The sequence below is a fragment of the Pseudopodoces humilis genome, chromosome 2 (genome assembly GCF_049639895.1).
Source record: "Pseudopodoces humilis isolate 2021_Gansu_Grassland_sample_001 chromosome 2, ASM4963989v1, whole genome shotgun sequence".
In the NCBI taxonomy this organism is placed as follows: Eukaryota; Metazoa; Chordata; class Aves; order Passeriformes; family Paridae; genus Pseudopodoces; species Pseudopodoces humilis.
The window spans coordinates 3,320,962-3,343,034 of record NC_142201.1 but is presented as its reverse complement, the minus strand read 5'-3'; the positions used below and the strand labels follow the sequence as shown (position 1 = coordinate 3,343,034).

Genomic DNA, 22,073 nt, shown 5'->3' with positions numbered 1-22,073 from the left:
TATGGTGAGCAGTCACTGTGAAAGACAAGTGGGGGAACTGGGGCCTCCACGAGCCACACTTCGAGCACAGCAGCGCTGTTATTTCAGATTTGTGAAATTTTTAAACACAGAGGAACAGTGCTGATAAAAAAATAATGAAAGCACTGAGCTACAGCTTGGAGGACGCTGGCTTTGCAGGTGATGAGTGGGAAAGTCATGCCTAAGACCTGACACAGACAGAAGTGGCACAGGCAGGATCTGGGCAGCGTTTAGGTGTTCCCCCCCCAAAACGAGTTCTAGAACATTCTGTGCCTTCCCAGCCAGTCTCAAACACCTCACCAATGTTTGCAGATGCTTTCTTCACTGTCCACAGGATTTCTCCTGCTCAGCATCCCTGGGGGCTCCCCGTAACCAGCACGGAGCCAGAGCTCTTGGCACCACCACTAAAATGATGCCCAGCATCACAAGTGCCTTAACCTGCAGGTGGTTTTTCCTTTTTCTTTGTAATCCCACAGCTCTGCACCTCTCCAGCATTGCTGCCTGATGGGCTCCTGAGGGAAGGGCATGAGATCCCTCCTTTCCCTCTATTCCTGCCTCCTGCTCTGCCTTTCTGTTTAAAGGTGACTAATGATGCATTTCTCCCTTGCCTGGTGATTAAACACTCCTGTGGAAGGTGGGAGAGGAAGAAAAGAATCCCCCTGGGCAGAGCTGGGAATGCCACCTGGATCTGTCCCCCCTGGAGGAGTGAAAGGCTGGCAAGGCTGTCACCACTCACTTCCCAATTTCAGACACGTCGTAGCTGCCTTTTGTTGATCCAAAGCTGGGCTAGCAGAGTGATAAAGGGGCTCAAAGCTGAACACACAACAGTGCAAATGGACACAGGAAGCCTGTTATTTACTCCTTAAATACTGAAAATAATAAGGAAATAGAGATGGCACAGAAACTGTTGTTGCCTATGTAGAGACTGAAAAACAGCATCAAGAAATAAGAGTTTAGACGGTTAGTTTCTATTTTTACGGACAAAAATCAATCCCAAACTTCCAAAGGTATTTTGTGTCTGGTTTATTATTTTCTTTCCATAACAGTCAATGAGGTCCAAGATCTCTGAATGTTATCATGCAAAGAGGAAGGACAGGCACAATTTCCCCACTCAAACCACTTTACTGACACACTTGCAAGACAAAAATAAACTGCTCCCTGCTTCCTACACCCCTCATGCCAGCTTCTGTCTGCAACGTTTTTGTTGTTGTTGCTTTTACGTTCAGCTCATTACGAGAAAGTCATTTTATTTTCACATTTTGCTGGCAGCTGGAATTCTCCAAATGAGGGAAGCAGGGCTGGGATGCATCTATCTGATCCCTCAGCAAAAATCCCTGCAACATACGGTGCTGTTATGACTCTGAGCTTTAGGTGGAGAGGGAAACAGGCATCTGGGCTGGGTTCATTTGTAACGCTGCACTTGCTGGATTAATATGGAAAGACAGATGAAGGCAGACACTTTAATTACTTCACCCTAACTTTTTATTACAACATCAAGTAAAATGGTGAGTTACAGAGGGTAATGGGTGTGAAACATCTGGGATGAAGTCGCACACAAGCTCATGGGTTGTTATCTGCCAATGGGGTTTTAAATATTGATAATTTCTGTACATGCATCTTTGTGTTATTTCTGATCTTCTGGATAAATCATCTCAGGATTACTTTGTTTTGCGCTGTGAGGTAGCTACTAGGACTGGGACCCCGCTTTTTTCTTCTGGAATTTTCTGAACTGGGACTGTATCGCCACGGCCGCCCGTTCTGTCTCTGGCGCGTCCATGTCTATGTCAAACTCCTCCTGGACCTTCTTTTGCCCATCTGCTCAAAGGAAACAGAACAAAAACATCAACAGGTGTTTCAGACAGGGATAATCACTAAACAGCACAGGTGGAAAATTCTGCTTCTTTCTCTTTCTTCACTCATCCAGCATCTGGGCAAGTCCCCCGCAGCCCAGGGAGCCAACGGTGAGGGACACAGGGACTCTTCTGTGCCACCTGGCAGGGAGAATTTAAAGGTCTTTTCCAACCTAAATTATTCTATGTTTACTCAATAAAAAAAGGACAGATTAAAATACTTTGAAGTAGAGGCATTAAGACCCTATTCTTATCACACTTCCAACACGAGAGGAAGAGATAATACTTCCTAAGGCTAATTTCCATCCTTTCCACTCATTTCCTGCCTCATCCCTTCCAACACACACAGCTCTTTCCCTTTGAATCATTTATGTCCAATCTCTCCACCACTGAGCTGCTTCCCTCACTTCTCTCCAGGCTCTGTGCTCTTGTCTTTCATCCTCGATCCTTGGCTCTTTGCCTTCCTTTATTCCCAGGCCTCAGCTTTCCCTTCAGCTGCATTTGGCCTCGACGTGGACAACCCAGCTGACTCTGCTGAATTTTCCTTCACCCACCTACAACTTAGAAGTGCAGCCCTGAGAAATTTCCTGCCCTGGTTGCAAAGATAACCCTAAAGTGCCTGGAGTGAGTCAGTGGGAGCACATGTTCACCCCACTAACCTCGTCACAGCAGCGAGTTTTTCACCACAGACTTATTTGTTAAACTCATTTATGTCACTGCTGTGTGAACGCCACGCCAGGAGCCTGCAGGGAGCTCTGCTTGGGGGAATTCACCCATTTTGAAGCACTTTGCTTTTAACTCTTGCCATTAATACCCCCAGGATGCTCATCCCCAAGTACTGTAAATGCAAATAAAGGCAACGCTTTTCAAGTATTATTAAAATGAAAAGAAACTTATCCCCCGTTGTCTCTGTCCTGCACAGAAAACAGGGGTGCCATGCCATGATTTTTAGCATGAGTCCTGCAGTATTTCTTGCCTTTACTTCTCATTCTTACTCAGAACTCAGTTTTTATGTCCATTTTCCATGGACCACTCTAAACTGAGAAAATATTTGAAGGGAAGGTTTTGCAATATTCCATATTGATTTTATTTTAATTACAATAACCAAATAAATGCAGCTATGCTAACCTAAGAGAAATGTTTGCTTCGTATTTTATTAGTAAATATTATTATTATTTAGTAAATATATTAGTAAATTATTGTTTAGTAAACATCTAAGAAGAGAGATGAAAATGGAAGAAGGAAGAGAAAATCTGGATAAAAAGAATAGCTTGAGAGCTCACCAAGTTTTATTATACAGGCTAATGAAAAGCTAAGCTATCAAAATAATGATTTTTGTGGAAGAAAATCAATCCATTAACTTTATGTCATTAAATCACAGAACCACATCATTAAATCCAAGAATCTGCATGGTTTGTGTAACTATTGGAGCAATACAACCACCCTAATTACAGAAATACAATTACAGTTTATCTTCCGTGGGGAAAGGGACGTGAAGGTCACAAGTGACACAGCCAAGGGAAAACTGGAACTGATTTTCATTTGGTATTTATGGGTTAAAGGCTACCTAACAGTAAAAGTGGAGTCTATCCATAGATTTTAGCCTTTCAGTGTATTAATTACTGTCCTTTGGAAATGCCAGTTGGGAAAACCAGATGGGTGGATGAGTAGACACAATTGGGTTTGTATCTCTTGATGAAATCTGGTTTGTACAGCTCATTTCCTATTAGAGCCAAGTTTTAGCACTATCTTAACTTGTAACAGTGACTCAGCAATCTCATGTTAAGACCTAAGAAAATGCAGCATTTAGTGTAATTCGCCTCTAGAATTTCCAGGACACTTAAATCTTTGATTGATGTGTATCCTCATCACTGCCTTAAAAATCAACTGTAACACAATAATTTACAATGTCTTAAGGTTTGACTTCCTTTTATTTTTTTCTGACCTGCTGTTGTTGACATCAAAACCAAAATTCCATATGCACTCTTCCTATATTTCTATTTTCCTATCACCACTGAGAAATGGTAGGACAAGAAGTTTTCAGCCACGACTTAGACTTGTGATCAAGAAATTAGAAGTATTCAAAAGGGCCAAGATATTTATATGAATAATGAAGAAATTAATAATTGGCAGATGGTAGGGAAATATAATGTGCGTAATACACATTATAAAGCAACATATGCATTATCTATATACAATGTAAGACATACCTGTATAAATTACCTTCTCCCTATGCTCATATTTCACTTTTTTATACATGTATGGTCCATCCACATTTGCATACGCAGAGAATATATATTAATAAATATATATTTGCACATACATGGAGAGTTTAAGTCCTCTGTTAAATCTGAAAAGAGATGGATTGGGTATTTCCCAAATTTTGGGAGTGGATTTTCTTGGAGTTCTCCCCAAACCATTTTCTATTGATACCTGTCACTACACAGATAGTTTAACAGAGGGACTGTCTGGAGAGAAAATTCAGTGGGGTGCCAGCTCGGGTTTTGTCTAAGGGAATAAAATTTTAGCTTTTACCTTGAGCTGCTTTCCTAAAAGCAGCCTTGTGATTTCGCACACCCTGCAAATGACATGGTTTTAGTGCTTAGGAGCAGGAGTTCCAACTCCCTCGTGACAGGGGAGATGGAACCAGGTGATCTTTAAGGTCTCTTCCAACCACACCATTCTATGATTCTACAAATTAAGAATTAACCAGTTAATTAAAATGAAAACCCAGCCTGGGCTCAGAACCTGCACAGACTAGAAATCACCTCACTGCACTGATAAAAAGACTAAAAGCCTTTTTGCATCCTTCCTACTCCATATCCACCCATGTCACGCTAACTTCTACCTGTCAGTAGTTGTTCACATATCTCAAGCGTGCAGGCTGTTGGATTTGAGTCCTCAAATCATTAAATTTCTGCAGAGAGATGAAAGCAAGCCCGTAGAAACGCTCCTCTTTCATGCACCATCTCCCACTCCTGGTTCTCCTTTCACAAGGGATAATTATCTTGGAAATTGTGTGAAAACCCAGGAAATTCTCTCTCTCAGCAGGCCACAGCACAAGAAAGCACTGGCACAGGTTCTACTCTTGGACTTGATTTTTTCATTCCTACTGGTGAGGGCCAACCATTCTGATAACAAACCATCTTCTTCCAAGCTACTTTTATGTGGCAATAAAGGTGGATCAGGATTCCACCCTCTGCCACACAAAACCTTCTGTTGATATCTTCACTTTCTAAATTACATGATGATTCCTTCCACATGGATATCTGAGGATCACTGAGCTATACCCACCCCCATGAGAAAACTGCTGTCAGCAGACTTAAACTCAGGAGCTTCTTGTGATTTTACGGGATTCCGAGATGGTTGATAAGCCCTGGCCTGCATTTTCTGCTTTTTGTGGGGGGATCTGCTTTCACCATAATAAATAAATGCCCCTAACCCCTCCCACTAAACACTGCTATTTCAAGGCTTTCCCTGAAAGATTTTCCCTGAAAGATTGCTGGACTCTCCTGAACACAGCCTGACAAACCAGGGCAGTCAGTGCCTGTCCCTGCCAACAGGGGAGGTGAACAATCCCACGCCAGCACTTGCCGGCTACAACAGAAGATTGTTACCCAATGAATTTTCCAAAATCACGTGTTTAACCACGGACTGGCTCTGGTGCCAGCTGAGGCACATCTGCTCAGTGGTGGGACAAACTCCTTGGAACACAACATCAACTGCTTGCTGCCAAGGGGCAGCCCACACCCCAGCACCATCACACTGCAGGGCTGAAGTCAGAGAACATTTCTAGGGTGCAGGTTTTCCCTCACCACAGGCAGCACTCATCCCAGCAGGAGAGCCTGAAGCAGCAACTAATGAGCTGCTTTCCAAGTCTCCCATCATCTTGTGCTGCTGCAACTGAAAAAAGATCTATGTATTCCCTTTCCAGATGAAACACTCAGCATTAGAATGCTGTCTCCATGATCTGCTACAGCGCCTTGTGATCCATGGCAAACACTGGATGGATAATGAAGCTGAAGGAAAACAATAAAATCTTACACATAAATCTACCCATCAAACTCTGAAGAAATATGGTGCAAATGTAATTATTCACAAGTTTGCCTCCAGCTATTTCTTTCATTTACTTTTCAACTATGAAGTAAAATGAATTCTGACAACGCTGGGAATAAGAAACATTGCTTATTCCATATGGGCCGAAAGTCTAAAGCAGTCTTGTGTGACATTTGAACACAACCTAAACAGACCAGTCCTGCCCAAAACTGCTCAGGGAAGGGAAGAGGTTGCTGGGGTGGAAAAGGGGACTCAGTCTTTAGTCTCAGAAATTCCCATCTTCCAGATGAAACAGAAATTGCTCGTCACATTCTGGAAAAACCATTCAGCATGAAAAATCGAATCGGCTGAAGCCCCAGACTGGCATTTCACATCTCAGGTGCCATCCTCTGCCCCTGCTCACCCTGCTCACATCTGACAGGAGTTATGGGACCAGACCAAAGATGGAATACGCTCATAAAAATACTGCATTTTTCAGGGGCTAAACTGCAGCTTTTGGGAAAGAAGATTCAGTGGAGTGTGGGACAGAATCACAGTGCCCCGTAACAGGCCAGAAGCGCTATTTTGCCTCAGGCAGGATCATTACTTCCCACTGCTCCAAAGATTTTTCAAGCTGTGACAATCTTTATCCCAAGCTATTACACCAGCCTGTCCAATGAGGCAGAAAAGCCCCTAATTAAGAGGACCAAAATGGGCAGGAATCACACGGATGTTGACATCCATGTGGAGCATTATCCTTATGCGATGGGAAGAGTCATTTTATCGGCCCAGACTCCACAGAGAAACCAGACAGCTGGAGAAAACATATGGATGCTCAGAGGTGTGGAGGCCACACCTCTCACACACACTCCTCACAAGCAATAGTTTCAAAAGCCAAGAGCTGATGTTGGCCATTCTTTCCTCTTTGTAACTCCTTGAAGGTAAGGAAGTAAGAATCTCATTTTTAGGGGAGTTATAGAATCATGGAATGGCCTGGGTTGGAAGGGACCTTGGAGGTCCTCCAGTGCCACCCCTGCCATGAGCAGGGACACCTTCCACTGCTCCAGGCTGCTCCAAGTACCGATGTCCAACCTGGCCTTGGACACTACCACGGATGGGGCATCCAAAAAATTTCTGGGCAAGCTGTTACAGTTCCTTCCTAAGCGCATAGTTAAGAATTTCCTCTGATATCTGACCTAAACCTACTCTGTATCAGTTGGAAGCCATTCCCTCTTCCCAGCTCCTTCAGGGCCCCAGGGCTGGGGGCAGCAGAACCCTCCCACCCTCCTGCCAGGGACTTGTGCAGAGCCACAAGGGCCCCCTGAGCCTCCTTTGCTCCAGGCTGAGCCCCTTTCCCAGCTCCCTCAGCCCCTCCTGGGGCTCCAGCCCCTTCCCAGCTCCGTTCCCTGCCCTGGACACGCTCCAGCCCCTCCAGGGCTCTCCTGCACCAGCCACAACTGGAGCCAGCCCTCGAGGGGCCTCTCAGAGCCAGCACAGAGGGACAATCCCTGCCCTGCTCCTGCTGGACACACAATTCCTCACCCAGGGGCCAGGGGCCAGCAGCTATACTGGCCACAAATATTCAGCTTCTTCATTAATAAGCACAGAATTTTTCTCTAATTCAATGAGGAGCAACAGTAATTTTCCTTCCTGCTCATTAAAAGTGCTGCAGGGTGAGATGCTCGTTTTGTGACAAGGACTCCATCCCTGAAGCTGTTCTTGTTTTGTCACTCCAAAAGGAACCCAGACATTCCAGGGCCACCTTCCTGAGTCCAGGGCTCCCTCTTCTTTTTGTCAGGACAGAGGCACTCGACGGTGGGGAATTATAGCTTTACACAAGGGGTTTTTGTCTTCAGGTTTTTAAAGGTGGAAGATGCTGGGGAAATGGGAAGTCCACAAGAGAACCATCTCCGAAACTGAAAAGCAACCCCTGGAGCTCAGCAGTCTCCTGAGACTTCAAAAGCTCCATGTGGAAAAAATAAAGGTTATCATTAATGATAAGACTAAATGTAACGGCTATTTTTATCTTAACTACACCAACTGGCCCCAGAATATCACTCAAAGCAAGCCAGAAATAATTAATATCATTTGATTCAGCTGTAAATTACAATTTGGTATAAAGAACATGACCTTATTAGGCAACCAGAATCTTTTATTTTTCAAATTGACCTTTACTTTCAGAATATGGTGTTGCTATCTCAAACTCGAAAAATTAGTTTTGCTGCACAAAATAATGGTTGTTCTTCTATAATTTTAAAAATGTTATTTCAGCATGAGGCTTTTGAAATGTCTGATTAATCTTTTTTTTTTTTTTTCCTTGTTGTAATAATGATTGAGAACAGGAATATTATTTCTGACATAAGATAAACGAAGTAGCACAAAAAACATGTACATTGTAACATAATGGAACAGAAAAGAATAGCAATAAAGTTCAGTTTACAAAACCAGCATTCTCAAGTAGACTGTAGCCAACTACAGATGAATTGATTTTGCTCAACAATTAATATAGAAACAAATATTGTTTTTCCTTAAATGCTAATATTAGTTAAGCAATCATTCCTCATCTTCAAAGTAATTAATGGATCACTGCCAACCTTTTAAAATGGTTTACAAACTCATAACTGATGCATAGGTAGGTACATAATTCATGGGAGGCATGTTGGGAATGAAACCACAGGCCCTAATTCACATTCCCACATGGAGATCAAACTTTCTGGAAGTTTAACTGGGAACCCAGCAAACAAAAAAAGTCATCTCAGCTCTATAATCTCATCTCTCACCAGCTAAAGCTGTCTGAGGGGTGCTGAACTGGCAAATTCAGTGGCAGCCTCTGGGAGCTGAAAGGAAATGGTGCTGGGGATCAACTGCTGGCACTGCCAGAGAATCACAGAATTCCCTGAGTTGGGAGTTCATTGAGTCCAGCTCCCGTCAGGTCCCTGTGTCCCTGCAGAACGATGCCCACCAGTGAGGATAACACACCCAGCCCCAACTCAGCCTCTCCTCCAGGTCAGGATGCCAAGATCCTCCTCACAAATTCAGCCCAGTGGGAGTCTCGTTCTGCAGCTCCCCGTGATGCCCAAGGCCCCAGCCAAGTTCCAAATGGGAATTGTTACAACGCAGTTTTCATTTCCTCTGCCATTTCCAGTTCTCATTTCCCCAGTTAAACGCTGTGCCTTTAACCAGCTGTGCTGTGGAGGGAGCTGCATTTCAGCAGTGCATGAAGCAAGCTGCCCTCCTGACTCGCTCCTCGACTGCTTGATTAATATATGATCATTTATTTCCCTATTATGGTAGCATCCAGGCTCTCCTAGCCCGAGCTGGGAGCCCTAATGTGGTTACAAATGCAGAACAATAAATTCTTTCCCCTCCGCCACCCCTCAGTGCTCTGACCTTTGCAGAAGTGTCTTCAGCAATAATGTTTAAAATAACAACAGGAGAACTTCCTCAGGGCTACCTCGACACCAGCACATTATCCAAGGCCCCAACACAGCTCAGGCATCATCCACAGCTTCCCTAAATATCTGAGAGTTGGTGCAGCCACGGGCATGGCTGGGATTGTTCCAGACAGACTCTGCCCATGGACTGTGGTGGCAGAGTGTGGGACCCCTGGGTTGGTGAAGGACAGTTTAGCCCTTTTGATTCAAGCCATGCTGCACCACTTTGCATCAAAACCATATAAAAGGCTCTAAACCCATCTTGTTTCCTAAGAGAGATGTTGCCCCCAGCACTTCCACACTTTTGTACTCCAGACTGCAAAAGAGCTGCTTCAAAATGAGTTGGCACCTGCTGTTAATCGTGGGGTGACGGATGGTACCTGAGAGCACTCACCAGGAAAACCCAAAACAGGATTTCATCTTCCAGTGCAGCACTGTCTCCCTGGGCTTTGCTTTCCAGGGATGCTCCCTCACCCCACCACCCCCCTGAAGAGCAGCTGGGGAAGAAGCTGGGAGAGGTGGCAGCGATCACAACATGCCACACAGGAGTGGCACGAAAGGGGGATCAAATCTGTGCCTGCCAAAGTGACAGGAGCTGGCGAAGGTGGCACAGGTTACAGAGCAAAACCTGTCAGTCACAGAAAGGAGAGGAATCAATCAAAAGCACTGTGATACAGAGTCAGAAGATGGGTTTTTTCCACACACAAAGAAAAGAGAGACTTTGACCTGCTCATCTTCCAAGTGGAAAAAAAGAAATAAGGGCATTTTCTTGGAGTCACTGGATACCAGCATATCTGTTAGCAACTAATGAGAGGCTATTTTAAGTTTACAGGGTAATTTTAATAAAAACTACTTTATGAGCACTTGGAAATTCACACTGAGAAAACACTCTCCTCTTGTAAAATCCATCACAGGTTTTAATTACAAATGACTTAATCCCACACTCAGAGGTGCACAGTGTAAAGTACAGGAACTGAGCTCTGCCATTCAATATCGCATTATCAGGCAAAGGAGATATTGCAGAGGAATTGTTCCCTGTGAGGATTGGGCAGGCCCTGGCACAAGGCTGCCCCTGGAAATGTCCAACGCCAGGCTGGACAGGGCTTGGAGCCACTTGCATAGTGGATGTTCCCTTCCTATGGAATGAGATGATTTTTAAGAACCTTTCTGATCCAAACCATTCTATGATTCTATTTCAGTATTTTCTAAGCCTTGTAAATATGATCAGTAAGAAACACTCACTTTACTGCACAGATTAAGTGCAGAAACAAACAACTTTAATAATGGCCAAATAGTGCAGCTTTTATTTGCACAAACGTGGGCATTGCTCCATGCTGGGCATTGATAATGATAATTAATTTATCCATGATAATTAATTTAGCACAATCACACCACAAAAAAAGCCACTGCTTTAATATATGTAGCATGTTTTTTTAACATCTTGCTCTACCTGCCAGTTTGGGGATGCTTGTGGAGGCAACTGGTCACTAACTGGGTAGAAGTGGAGTTTGTGAGGTTAAAAAATGCCCAAGGAAGTATTTGAAGTCCTTTAGTGACAGCAAAGAATTGCCAGAGGCTGGGATGAATAAACTTGCTCTAAGACATTCCTTTAGGAGAGCGTTTGGCAAAAAAAAGTTTGTCACCCCTCCGTGAATCCAAACTCAGCCCTTCAGGAGAACCCCAGAAATGTGATGGATATAAAATCCAGGCTTCTGGAGCAGCTCCAAGGTAGTTCAGCCTGAGCAAAGACCAGGAAACTCTGATGGACACTGATTTACCATGAAACTTGGCCTGCCAGTGGGTCTCACATGCTCCTGCATCACTTGGCTTTGTTACTTCTGCTCCAGCATCCACAAGTTCAGCCAGAGTGCTGGATAGATTCAGTCTGACCAGAAATTTTACTGAATGTTCCAAAGAATGAAATTTTCTCACAAAAGGCACAGAATTTTAATATCCTTCACTCCTGAAAGAAGTCACTCAGCTGTAGTTTTCCACCGTAAAGCAAAGAAATCCTGTTGCAGGAGGGTTGGTTCTAGGAAATTTCCACTGTTTTCTTTTGCTTGGGCTGTTACCCGAACAGAATCATTAATTTGAGTTTACCATGTCTCCACTGAACGCAAAAAGCCACATTCTCTGTTTATTTCCCCTGCAGGCTGGCTTGCTTAACTTTCTTAGGAAGAGAGGAGGGGCTCCTCAGGAGAATGTAGGGTAACACTGAAACAGCAGCATGGGGGAGATAAATTAAGATCCAGTGGAAACGTGGCTCTGGAAGAGGATGAGAAGGAATTAAATGCTGGAGGGTACTGTCAGTGTGTTCCAGGCTGTCTTGCCCAAGAGCCACTTGGAAAGCCGTGTTACATGTTCTGCAGAAGCTCATTAAGCCAAATATTTCAAAACCAGATTCTAGGTAAAAGCTCTGGCCAATTCCTAAGGGGAAAAATATCCTTAATCTAACTTGGAATCATAGAATCATTTGGGTTGGAAAAGATCTTTGAGATCATCAAGTCCAGCTGTAAAGAAAGCCAAACTTACAGGTGTTTAGAAATACGCCAGTGGAGAAAAGCAAGGATTCCAAGGGTGCAATTTCAATATTTTTTGGACAGCATGTATCTCACCCTTGAATCCCCTTGCCATACTGGTTAGCTCTCTATTAGCTGTAAAGGCAGTTCAGAGGGACTGGTTCAGGTGTAGGTATTGTTCTTTAAATGAGTTACATTGCTTGAGCCTGAGTGGTGCCCGAACTACACACTGTAGAATTTCAGATGAACACACTTACCTGCTATTTCATGAGAAATTCTTTCTCACCAAATGAATTATTTAGCCCTTATGAAAAGTACTACACTGAAATCACAGCAGCTAAGAAATCTTGTTTGCTGCAGGAAGGAAGAGAATAAAATAAAATAAAAGTAGGCACACCTTCTCACACAACTCCATCTGTGTGCTCTGCTCCCATGGGATGGAGGAGAGAACAGCTCACCTTCAACAGAGGGTCAGAATGAACATTTGTTCCCTCTGCTGAGATGGCCAGGGAAGGTGCCAGTCGTGGAGCTGACCTGGATCCTCTCATGCTCCCTCAGGAGCTGACTGAACAGTGTGCATACACTTTTCTTTTTATAGAAGTATCATTGAACAGACCAAAAAAAACTGTATCAGCACCTCTCACTCTCAGTTTATTTCAGAGATAGTGAATTTTTGTGTACACTGTGTGCCTTTATGTGTACATCAGTAAGACTCCTTCTCTACCTCTAATAAGGGATTACAGCTAACACCACAAAAAGCAATATCAAATGCTTCATGTGAACAAGCAGCCAAATGACAGCTTCTGTGAGAACTGTAATTGAATTCACCAGCTACAGCAAACACCAAACCTCTGCTCTGCTACTTAGCTAAGAATGAGCCAGGTGGTGGCTGCTGCCATCCTGGAGGGTGGAGGTGCTCCAAGGAACCTTGCTGCTCCCAGCACGTGGCAAAGGCAGCCAAAACAGCGCTGAGAATGCAGGAGAAATAAAATGTGGGCATCAGATGTGCTGGGTGGCCATCTGTAGAAGACAAGAACACTTTAAAAGGTATTGCCATCATTCTCATGGCTGATCCAAGCCAAGGAACACTGACATGAGACTGGAATCTGCATGCAGAGCTCAGAAAAACACAGTGACCACCTCCTGGTGCAGCTCTCCAACATGGTGCACGCTGCAGAGAATTCGGATTTCACAGCACAATTACACTCACACGTTCCTTACATGCCAAAGCACACAAGTTCATCATTCCTTAATGGAAGAAATGCAGCCTCACCACACATCCTTGCCTTTTTTTCTTTCCCCTCCCCTATTGTGGAAACTGATGCTGAGGTGGACACGACTGCTGGCTCTGAGGCAGAACTGGAGCACAGCTCTGCTCTTCCACTAATTTCCTGTCCCACAGTAATAGGACACATTATTGTCACATAGGACAGATTGCTGTTTAGCATAGGAAGTAAAAAATGGCAGTGAACAGGTCCTATAAAAGAGGGGAGAATGAATCCAGAAGGGCAAGGTGTCCTTCTGAGCAGCCCTTTTACTACCTAAAGGCAGTTACTGTACTGGGAGGCTAAAGCCTGGAATTCTAACAAGCCAGTACCAAAGCTCTGTGGGATTTCTTGTCCCTGCCCTTAGCTTCTTTATTTATTGAGTGAGGACCAATGGTTGTAGGCTAATGTAATTTTCCAAGCCTTTCCAAAGCAGCGAAGATAATGAGCAAGGTTGGGCTCCAAAACCACTAGACGGTATTTCAAATCCTGCTTCTGCATTTTTTTTTCCCCTTTCCCCATCTCATAAAAAAACAGAATTCCAAACCTTCTATGTCCTAGGCACTGACTCAGCAACATCCTCTTTTTAACTGGATGCTATTTCAGATAAAGGGTGGAGGGGTTGTTCTCCCCTAAGAGTGCAGTTCTGAGTTCTGACAAGCATCTGACAAGCTTCTGACTAAAGTGAGGATCATTAAGGCTGCCTTGCAGTGGGTTTATTCTCAGGTGTGTAGCAAGGAGGAGTATCCACCTTTTTATAGCCTGTGTATTGATTAATCACACCCACACACTTTTTTATTTTATTTTTTTTTTAATGTGCATAAAGCAAGCATGTTTTTCCAATGAAGCGCCCGCGGAAGGAGAAAGCAGGTCCATATTCCGAGTTCTTTATCTACATCAGGAGGTTATGGAGCAGGGAAGTGAAAATGGTCTCATTATCCTGACAGATGGTGCACTTAACAAACCCACACAGAACACTGAGGACACAAAGGAAGGTTGTACGTGCTGCAAGTGTGGTGCATTTCTGAGCTGCCAGAGAAGTGGTGTGTGAGGTACCACACTGGCCCTCCAGCCTTGCTGCTCTCCAATCCCCAGAGCTGGAACAAATCGCTTTTGTCATTCCCTGCCTCCTTCTCCAGAAGGGACTGTGCCCCTTTTTAATCCTCCCATCCTGCAACATCTCAAAGGAAGCTCAGAAAGTTTCCTCTGTAACTTCAATTTTCTTTTTCAATGCAAAAATCATGTTAAGGCAAAACAAAACAAAAAGCAAGCTTTATTAATATGAGCTGCCTAGAAGAAAATGAGGGTTCTTATTCATCTTATCTTGGTTTTCACCTCACTAAGTTTTCACCTGGTGCCTTTTAACAACAGCTATTTAAAATCAGTTTTATCAGGAGGGGTGGCCATTGATTTAGCTAAGTGCTGCAATTGCAATTAGAAAGTTATTAAACCCTGTGCCAGATAGACTAATTGACATGAAAATCTAACTGAGGCTGGGGGATAAAGGTTTCTCCTGCTTCAGCTGTAAGTTTATTGCACACATAAAGCCATCTTAAAAGAACATTCAGGTTGCAAAGATGAACACAAGAAAGTTAATAAATGACAAAATGAACTGACACCATTAGGCAAAATTAACTGAACCACTGCGTGGACAACTTTAATTTTTGACATTGAAACTTTCATGGTCTTAGGAGCACAGTGTTTCCAAGATTTAAAGCAAAAAAAAAATGTATTTTGATGCAACATATGGACCCCCACATGGCTCCTCCTCAGCACAGCTGCTTGGAACTGTTAAATCCAACACCACTTTTAATGGTGTAACTGGCAGGGGTGGGAGGCTGCTGTCCTGTTCCTGAATCAGCAGGAAAGGGAATGAACTTGACTATTTTTTGGGTGGGATTCATAAAGCTGACAGGAAAGGAACAATGAGAAAATTCTGATGCCTTCAGATGTGGTGGCTGCTCCTCTTCCACCTCCTCCATCCCAGCTCAGGCCCACCCCAGCTCTCCCCCAGCCCTGATGGTCCCCACAGTCCCCAGCAGACCTCAGCAATGCTGTGTCTTTATTCAGCTCCTCCTGCTCCCCAAAACTGCACCAGAACATTCCCTAACCTCAAAATTCCAGCCCCTTCCCACACCAGGAGACTCCTGCTCACCCCTCCAGTTCTCACATCCCAGGCCATATTCCTCCCTCCCAGTCCTGGTTTCCATCCCAAAAGCATCAAATCCTGCCTCATCCTCTGTGGCTGCAGGTTCCTGATGAGACCTACCAAAGTCCTTTGTCATTCCATCCTTCCAGCTCCCTGCTCCAGCTTCAGGGACCTTCTGCTTCCAAGGAAGGAGGCACATTTTTTCCTAATCAATTGTGATGTTTTGGGAGCACAGAAAGGGCACGACCCTACCCTTGGCTTCAGCTTCTGACCAAAGCATCGCTGAATGTAGCAGCAATTAAGGAAAATTATGATTTCCTTAAGCCTTTCAAATCAGTGTTGGTTTAATTGCTTTAGTGTTTACTATATGGCTCAGTGATGTTGCTTTTATGGCAAAAAAAAAATAATTAACTGCTTCACTGAACTCACACAAATGTAAGACTTGTCCTTCTAAACATTTATAACTTGGCCTCTATAACAGATAGAAAAGTCACATCCCAGATGACAAATCTTACATTTCTGCTCAAAATGACAAAGGCTCAAAGCAGTCAGACAAAAGGCCACCAGAAATTGTTTTTAATTTCTTGATGTGCTAACATTTTGCTCAAGCCTCATTTTTGGAAACTACTGGAATGACTTTGCCGAACCCTTCCAAAGTAATTCTGCTTGAGGCAAGCAATCAAAATGACAAATTTCAGCCTGAGCAATTGGATTTTGGCAAGGTTGTGTACAACTGAAAAGAGAGCTTTTAACCAGCAGAGTTCAGCAGCTGTTAATCGGCCTTGCCACCAATCCAGATTGCAACAAACAAAGTAAGTGGATGTAATACCAATGAAGGAATGTAAGCTAACTGAAATAAAAGCTATGGATAGCTGGAAAATCTTTAAAAGGGATCAAAACCAGAGGGTGAATGTTACTGTGCTGGTGTTTTGAGAGTTGCCAATGATGTCTTGAAGATTTAAGCATGGGAAAAGTATTGAAAACAGTTGAGTCACTTAAAACGATTACATGGAAGACAAAGATTAATCTAAGTAGTGCTTTACACATTCTATGTTGAGGATTTCTCTCACACTTATCTCTGCTACTCATTTAAAAATTCTCTAGAAAACATTTTCCCTTGTGTGAATTTAAACCCTGACGGAAACTTTTTAAGGCCTGTCTGGATTTACAGACATGTCAGATTGTCAATGAAGCTGATCAGAAAGAGCATCTGAGCTGACACACACGGGTGGCCAACCTCAAATCTTCTCTCCAGCCCGTGTCTTCTGATCTGGGGAGATCCATTCTTCGATTACAAGGACATGAGCTTACAAGCATCTGGAAGAAGGACTAAACCTTTCATGCATCTGTTCAGCTTCAGAGAACACGAGCTAGGTTGGTGTAAAGAACTTAAATTGGGACTCACATTCCTCATTGCCTCCAAAGTGCTGGCATGTGCAGAATGCACAGGATATAGCACACCCCAGTCCCTGTTCCACTAAATTGTTCCCACCTAATTGTCTTTACTGCTTGAATTTTAGATTTCAATGTAAACAGAACCCAAATTTTTGTTTTCTCCTCCTTTGCTCAGGAAACCCTCCTTTTCCCCTTCCTTCCTTCCTTCCTTCCTTCCTTCCTTCCTTCCTTCCTTCCTTCCTTCCTTCCTTCCTTCCTTCCTTCCTTCCTTCCTTCCTTCCTCCCTCCCTCCCTCCCTCCCTCCCTCCCTCCCTCCATCTACATTAAATTTTCTTTGTCACTTACAGATGTTTTTCTACTTCCAGGTAATTCCTCACCTGGCCCTTCCTTAAACCTAGTCTGGAAAATTTTTTGTGTGACTGAAATGAGAAACTTCAGGTGAGGGTCATTATAACCCCAAATTAGAAAATTAGTGAGGAACTAATTTTTCTTTTTGGCAAATGAATTTTCTTTACTAATGACCCAGACTGCAAATTTGCCTGGGAAAACAGGAGAGGAAATTTGCCAGTTAGAGGGAGAAGCAGCACTTCACCTGGCTGTGCTGAAGAGACACAAAATTCTCATGGGGAGGAGAAGGAATGAGAGGTGAGACAGAAGAAATGAGGGAGACAGGAAGAGAGCCAGACAGAGAAGACCCTACTTGTGAAAAAGATGAAAGGCAAAACTGACAAAAATAAGGAATAATTAACTTGACCCACCACAGCAGCCTGGCCTGCCTGGCAGGAATGACCAGGAGTTTGGATTCATGCTGGAGCATCCCACTGCACCACGGGCTTCATCCCACTCCCATGGGCACATTCACTTGCTGCCTGTACCAAGGGGTCTCAGTGGCAGGAAAACATCTCCTTACACAAGCCAGTGACTGGCTAAAAGCTTCAATATTGTGAGTAAATGTCTCTTAGGCTTGCAAAAAACAGTAGAAACCACTGCCAGGAGACCTCTGGCCACGTGCACCAAGGATCTGAGTATTTTCTAGTGCTCACCTCCATCTGTGCAGCTTTTCCTGACTAGTAAAAAGCAAAACTTTTTTTTTTTAACCAAATCGATCAGATTTTCTCTTGAAACAACTCACTGGAAGGGGCAGAACACCCTGGGGGTTTTTGAGCTGCCTGGACTGAAAGCCCACAATGCTTTTTATTTTATTTTACAGCATGCTGGCCAAGCTTATCAAGTGTTTTGTCACATTCAGACAGCATCACTTACAACAACAAAAGGCATCCCTGACACCAGCAAAGGAGGCTGGCAGCTCTGGGCTGCATCACTCCCTATCTCAGCAATTACACTGAAATAAAATAAACTCAGCCTTTTGCTGCCAGGCCAGAACTCCCACAAATACACAGCAGAATAGAAGAAGCTGCTTTCTAACTCAGCTCAGGTTAATTGTTGGTTTTCTATTCTACAAGTTCAGTCAGGAAATTCAGCCCCAAATAAACCCCATAGTACTACAGAATCCTGCAGAAAACTACTTACAGCCACAGAAAATTAGTGTGATGTCCAAAGAGTTGTGGGAGACTCAAAATAAGGGTCAAATTTATGGTAGTTATAAAACCTTTTCATGCCAAGTTTCAAGTAAATTTGGATATATTTATAGTTTGGAGAGGAAAACAGTAACTTCTTAGTGGTCTCACGTAGTACCCACTCAAAAATAACTGCAGTTGAGGATGCAGTTATATTTATTTTCATTTAAACTTGAAACTTAGAACCAAAGTGAGTTGAAATTAAAAGCTCACATAAACAGTTATATGGGGAGAAACTAAAAAGCACTGGTATCCCTTGATGCAGCTTTCCTCACTGGCTTTTTCTGTGTCCATCATATTCTACTGCAAGAAGAAAACTTAATAAAAGGAAAGAAATAAGTATTCTAATTCCAACTCAGTCTGGACTTCAGCCAGTCCACCATGTAATAGCAAAAATGCTAATGTTAGCTGCAGTAATCTTCTTAGGATGATGAATAGAGACCAAAAATCTACACTAACTCTGCTGCATCTGAGAACAGCTTCTAGACTGTATTGTTCCCCAGGTTTGCCTGTGGCAACGGGGAAGAATGGGGGGGAATTGCCAAAAATTAGTTTCTTTTTGATGTTCTTCCATAATGGAATGGTTCTGAGCTGAGGAACCTCTGGAGGATTCCATCTCATGACTTAGGTCTTTTGCTTTGTATTTCTCTGCTCTCTCCTGTGAAAACCATAAATACTTAAACAAGAATTGTGACACTTTTCTCTGGCACAGCTCTGGAAAAGCTTCAAAGAGGTCCAGCAAGTGAGAGCAGACAACACCCACAAACCTTCCCACATCTGGTCCCTAGCTGGGCAAATAGCACAGGAATAAACACAATTGTTTATGGACCATTAATCTCCAAACTTCTTCTCACTGGGGTCTAGAAAACCTGTTTCTTACTCTTTAATTTGACAGAGGAAGGAATTTAAACCAAAGAAGTTTGAGATGAGGCTAAGTGGTGCTGATGAAGAGAATGATTGACTGGCAAAGCCAATGTCCTGCCCTCTGCTGACAGCATCCATCAACCTTTGACAGAAAAGGTCCAAACCTCCACATCTTCCATTTGTCTTCTTACCTTCTTAGCTAAAATAAGCCAGTAATGCTTTTCCCCCCAGTTTCTCCAATTTTTTGCCTGCCAGAGGCAAAGCTCTCACCAGAAACACAGAGTTCTCACCAGAGACACGGAATTTTGTTGTGAACAGATTCATTGGAAAGGTCACCAAGAACTTTCTGCCAGTGACAAATACAGCTTGATGAATACAATCATTAGGTGAGACTGAAATACACATTTTCTGCCAGTAATTATTCTGCTGGCTGCTAGACCCAGAGGTGGCTGCTTCAGGACACCAACCAGCCTTGGATCCAGCTCAGCTCTGCCTCAACATCCTTCCCTTGATGGGTTCTGTTCCCTGAGAGGTGAAAAGAAGGAGGCTGATCCTCATCTGTGCTGTATGAACCTGGATAAACCAGGATGGGGATTTATGTGCTCCCATCATTCTTCAGGATGGGACCCAAATGCAACTGGAGGTCTGGAATACACACAAATGTAACCACACCTTCCCTCAAAGGCACCACACCTGATAACCTACATTCAGCTCTGAAATCAAAGAGCAGAAGAACAAACAATCCTTCAGGCTTAATTAATCTCACCTCTCCCACCCTTCTGTTTGGTTCTGGATGTAGCACAGAATTTTCCTCATGGCACATCCCTGCTTCCTGTCAGAAACCCAGGTCAGAACTTCTCTGCAGTGTCTCTGGGCACCATAAACTAAATTTTAGGTGTCTATCAGTATGAGAGCTTTAACTTAGATTAGGAGCTGCAGTGATAGTTACTGTTGGATTAGCACAGGCACATAATTAATTCCAAAATCCTGCAGTAACGTGTTGTGCTCCTGGCTATTAGCCTGAGTTTTAATTAGTTTGTGCTAATGAATATATTTGTACATGTCCATCTTTTATTGGCAGCTTTTAGAGGAGTAGTAAATTGGTCACTGTGGAGTGCCAGTGTTTCACTAAAACCTAAGGAATAATTAATGCTTTCTCCACCTAGAGTCAACCAGCAGTCTCAGGGGGTTTTAGGTATAAATTAGAATGAAAGATGAGATACTCAAAATACAGTTAGAGAACTCATTCATCAACAGTTATTAAATAATGTCACTGAGACCCTGGAGAAGTGCTGAGAGCTGATTTGCAGCTCTGGAATACCCACACCATCTCCCAGGAGCTGCCAGAGCACCCTGCCCTATTTTTTTTCCACTGTGACTTTCAAAATGCCTTTTCTATATCGGGTGCTATCCAACTTTCTTCTGTTCTTGGAAATTCCTCCTTGGAAAATATGTATTTTTCTCAGTCTTTCCTATTCATAACCACTGTGGGCTGGGGGAAAAATGAACCAATGCTCTTCAGCCTAAGACTGCTTGGCTAAAGCAAATGCCTCCATCAAATCAAGTATTCTGGCTAACAAAATCCTCAAGCCAGAAAATATTTGGATGTTTTCATGTCCATATTTCCACAGAGAAAATGTCTGTGAGAGCTGGCATAAGGTGGTCAGGATAAGTCAAATCTGAATAAGGATGGAGTGGTGTGAGTTGGATTTAAGGTAAAGTTAAATGTCCAGGTACAAACCAGACACTCTGAAATACCCTTCTGAGCATCCACTTACCTCCAGAGATAGACAAAAAGCTCTTAGATGTATGATTTCTTTTATTACATTACTTTTATTATTTTGTAATGTCAGTATTACCCACAAATTCCTCAGCCTTGAGAGAGCTAAGCAGATTAGAAGCCTAAATCAAATTAAGATCTACAAACACCAGGCTCTCCAGAGGAGGTCATTCTGATGAACACAAAAAAATGTCACCAAAAAATAGATTTTTCACAGTTGAGAGCAAACAGAGCTTTAGGTCTCTCACCCAAAGAGGCAGACATGAAGAGGCACAGGAACCCAAGACACATGTGGAGCTGACTTTGAGACACCCCTCTCTTCCCTTGGACAAGCAACCTAAACATTTTATATAAGATCCTGAAATACTCTCAGCTCGGGGACTGAAGGTGTTGTTCTGGCTCCTGATGCAACATCTACTTCCTTCCTGCTTGTTGTTCTGGCCACCAGTTCAGCAAAAGACCACATTTTCATCATGTCTGTAACACTCCTGCTGTTCTAAATTCTGGTGCCTGCTTGCACAAGGGAGCCTGATAACACCAAATTACAAACTAATTTTGGATCATCGAGCTAAGTGCCTGAAGACAGCTGTGTGCTACAAATTAAAATCTTCAAAACCTTCAGAAAAAAAAATATGATTAATCATTTACCGATTGCTAAAGGAGGAGCTCTTAAGTAGGAAAGTATTTTCATTCCATTACAAACCCAAGTCAGAAGAAAACAAAAGCCTGTGGTGTGAAGTAAAGCAGGTCTGTGTACATGTCTGTACAATCAAAAAGAAAAGTGATGTTTCCACAACAGTAAATCCTGGTAACCACTGTTGGGCATTGATTGTGTTCCTCTTTCATTTTTCACTTTGACTAAATTAAAAAAAACATGCTGCTCAGCTGTATGCACCTCTTGTAGCCCTTTAATCATCTGCTGTTAGTGTCGGGGAGTGAATGTGGAGAGATGAATCCCCAAGTTGTGCCAGTCAGCCCAGCTCCATGTAAATATTGTAAATATTCCAGCTCCCATACCCCACTGACTCCAATCCTGACACCCCAAACCACCCTTGATGATGCAGGGCCAGATTAATTTCTGAGGTAACTTTAGACGTGTTACCAAGATTATTGAGGGGCTGGCTTGAGCTGTGTCCTCCCTTTGGGTCAGCACCAGCACCAAAGCAGAACTACAGGCTCCTGCTGCG

General features: G+C 43.3%; 1 protein-coding gene across 1 annotated transcript in view; it reads right to left on the bottom strand.

The window, feature by feature from the left end:
* Positions 1–1,026: 1,026 nt before the first annotated feature.
* Positions 1,027–22,073, bottom strand: part of PCP4 (Purkinje cell protein 4) — a 47,074-nt gene continuing 26,027 nt past the window's right edge. Inside the window, exon 3 of the mRNA XM_005526547.3 lies at positions 1,027–1,833. Coding sequence (XP_005526604.1) covers positions 1,706–1,833 — 128 coding nt within the window. The 3' untranslated portion in view covers positions 1,027–1,705. The remainder of the gene's footprint in view (positions 1,834–22,073) is intronic.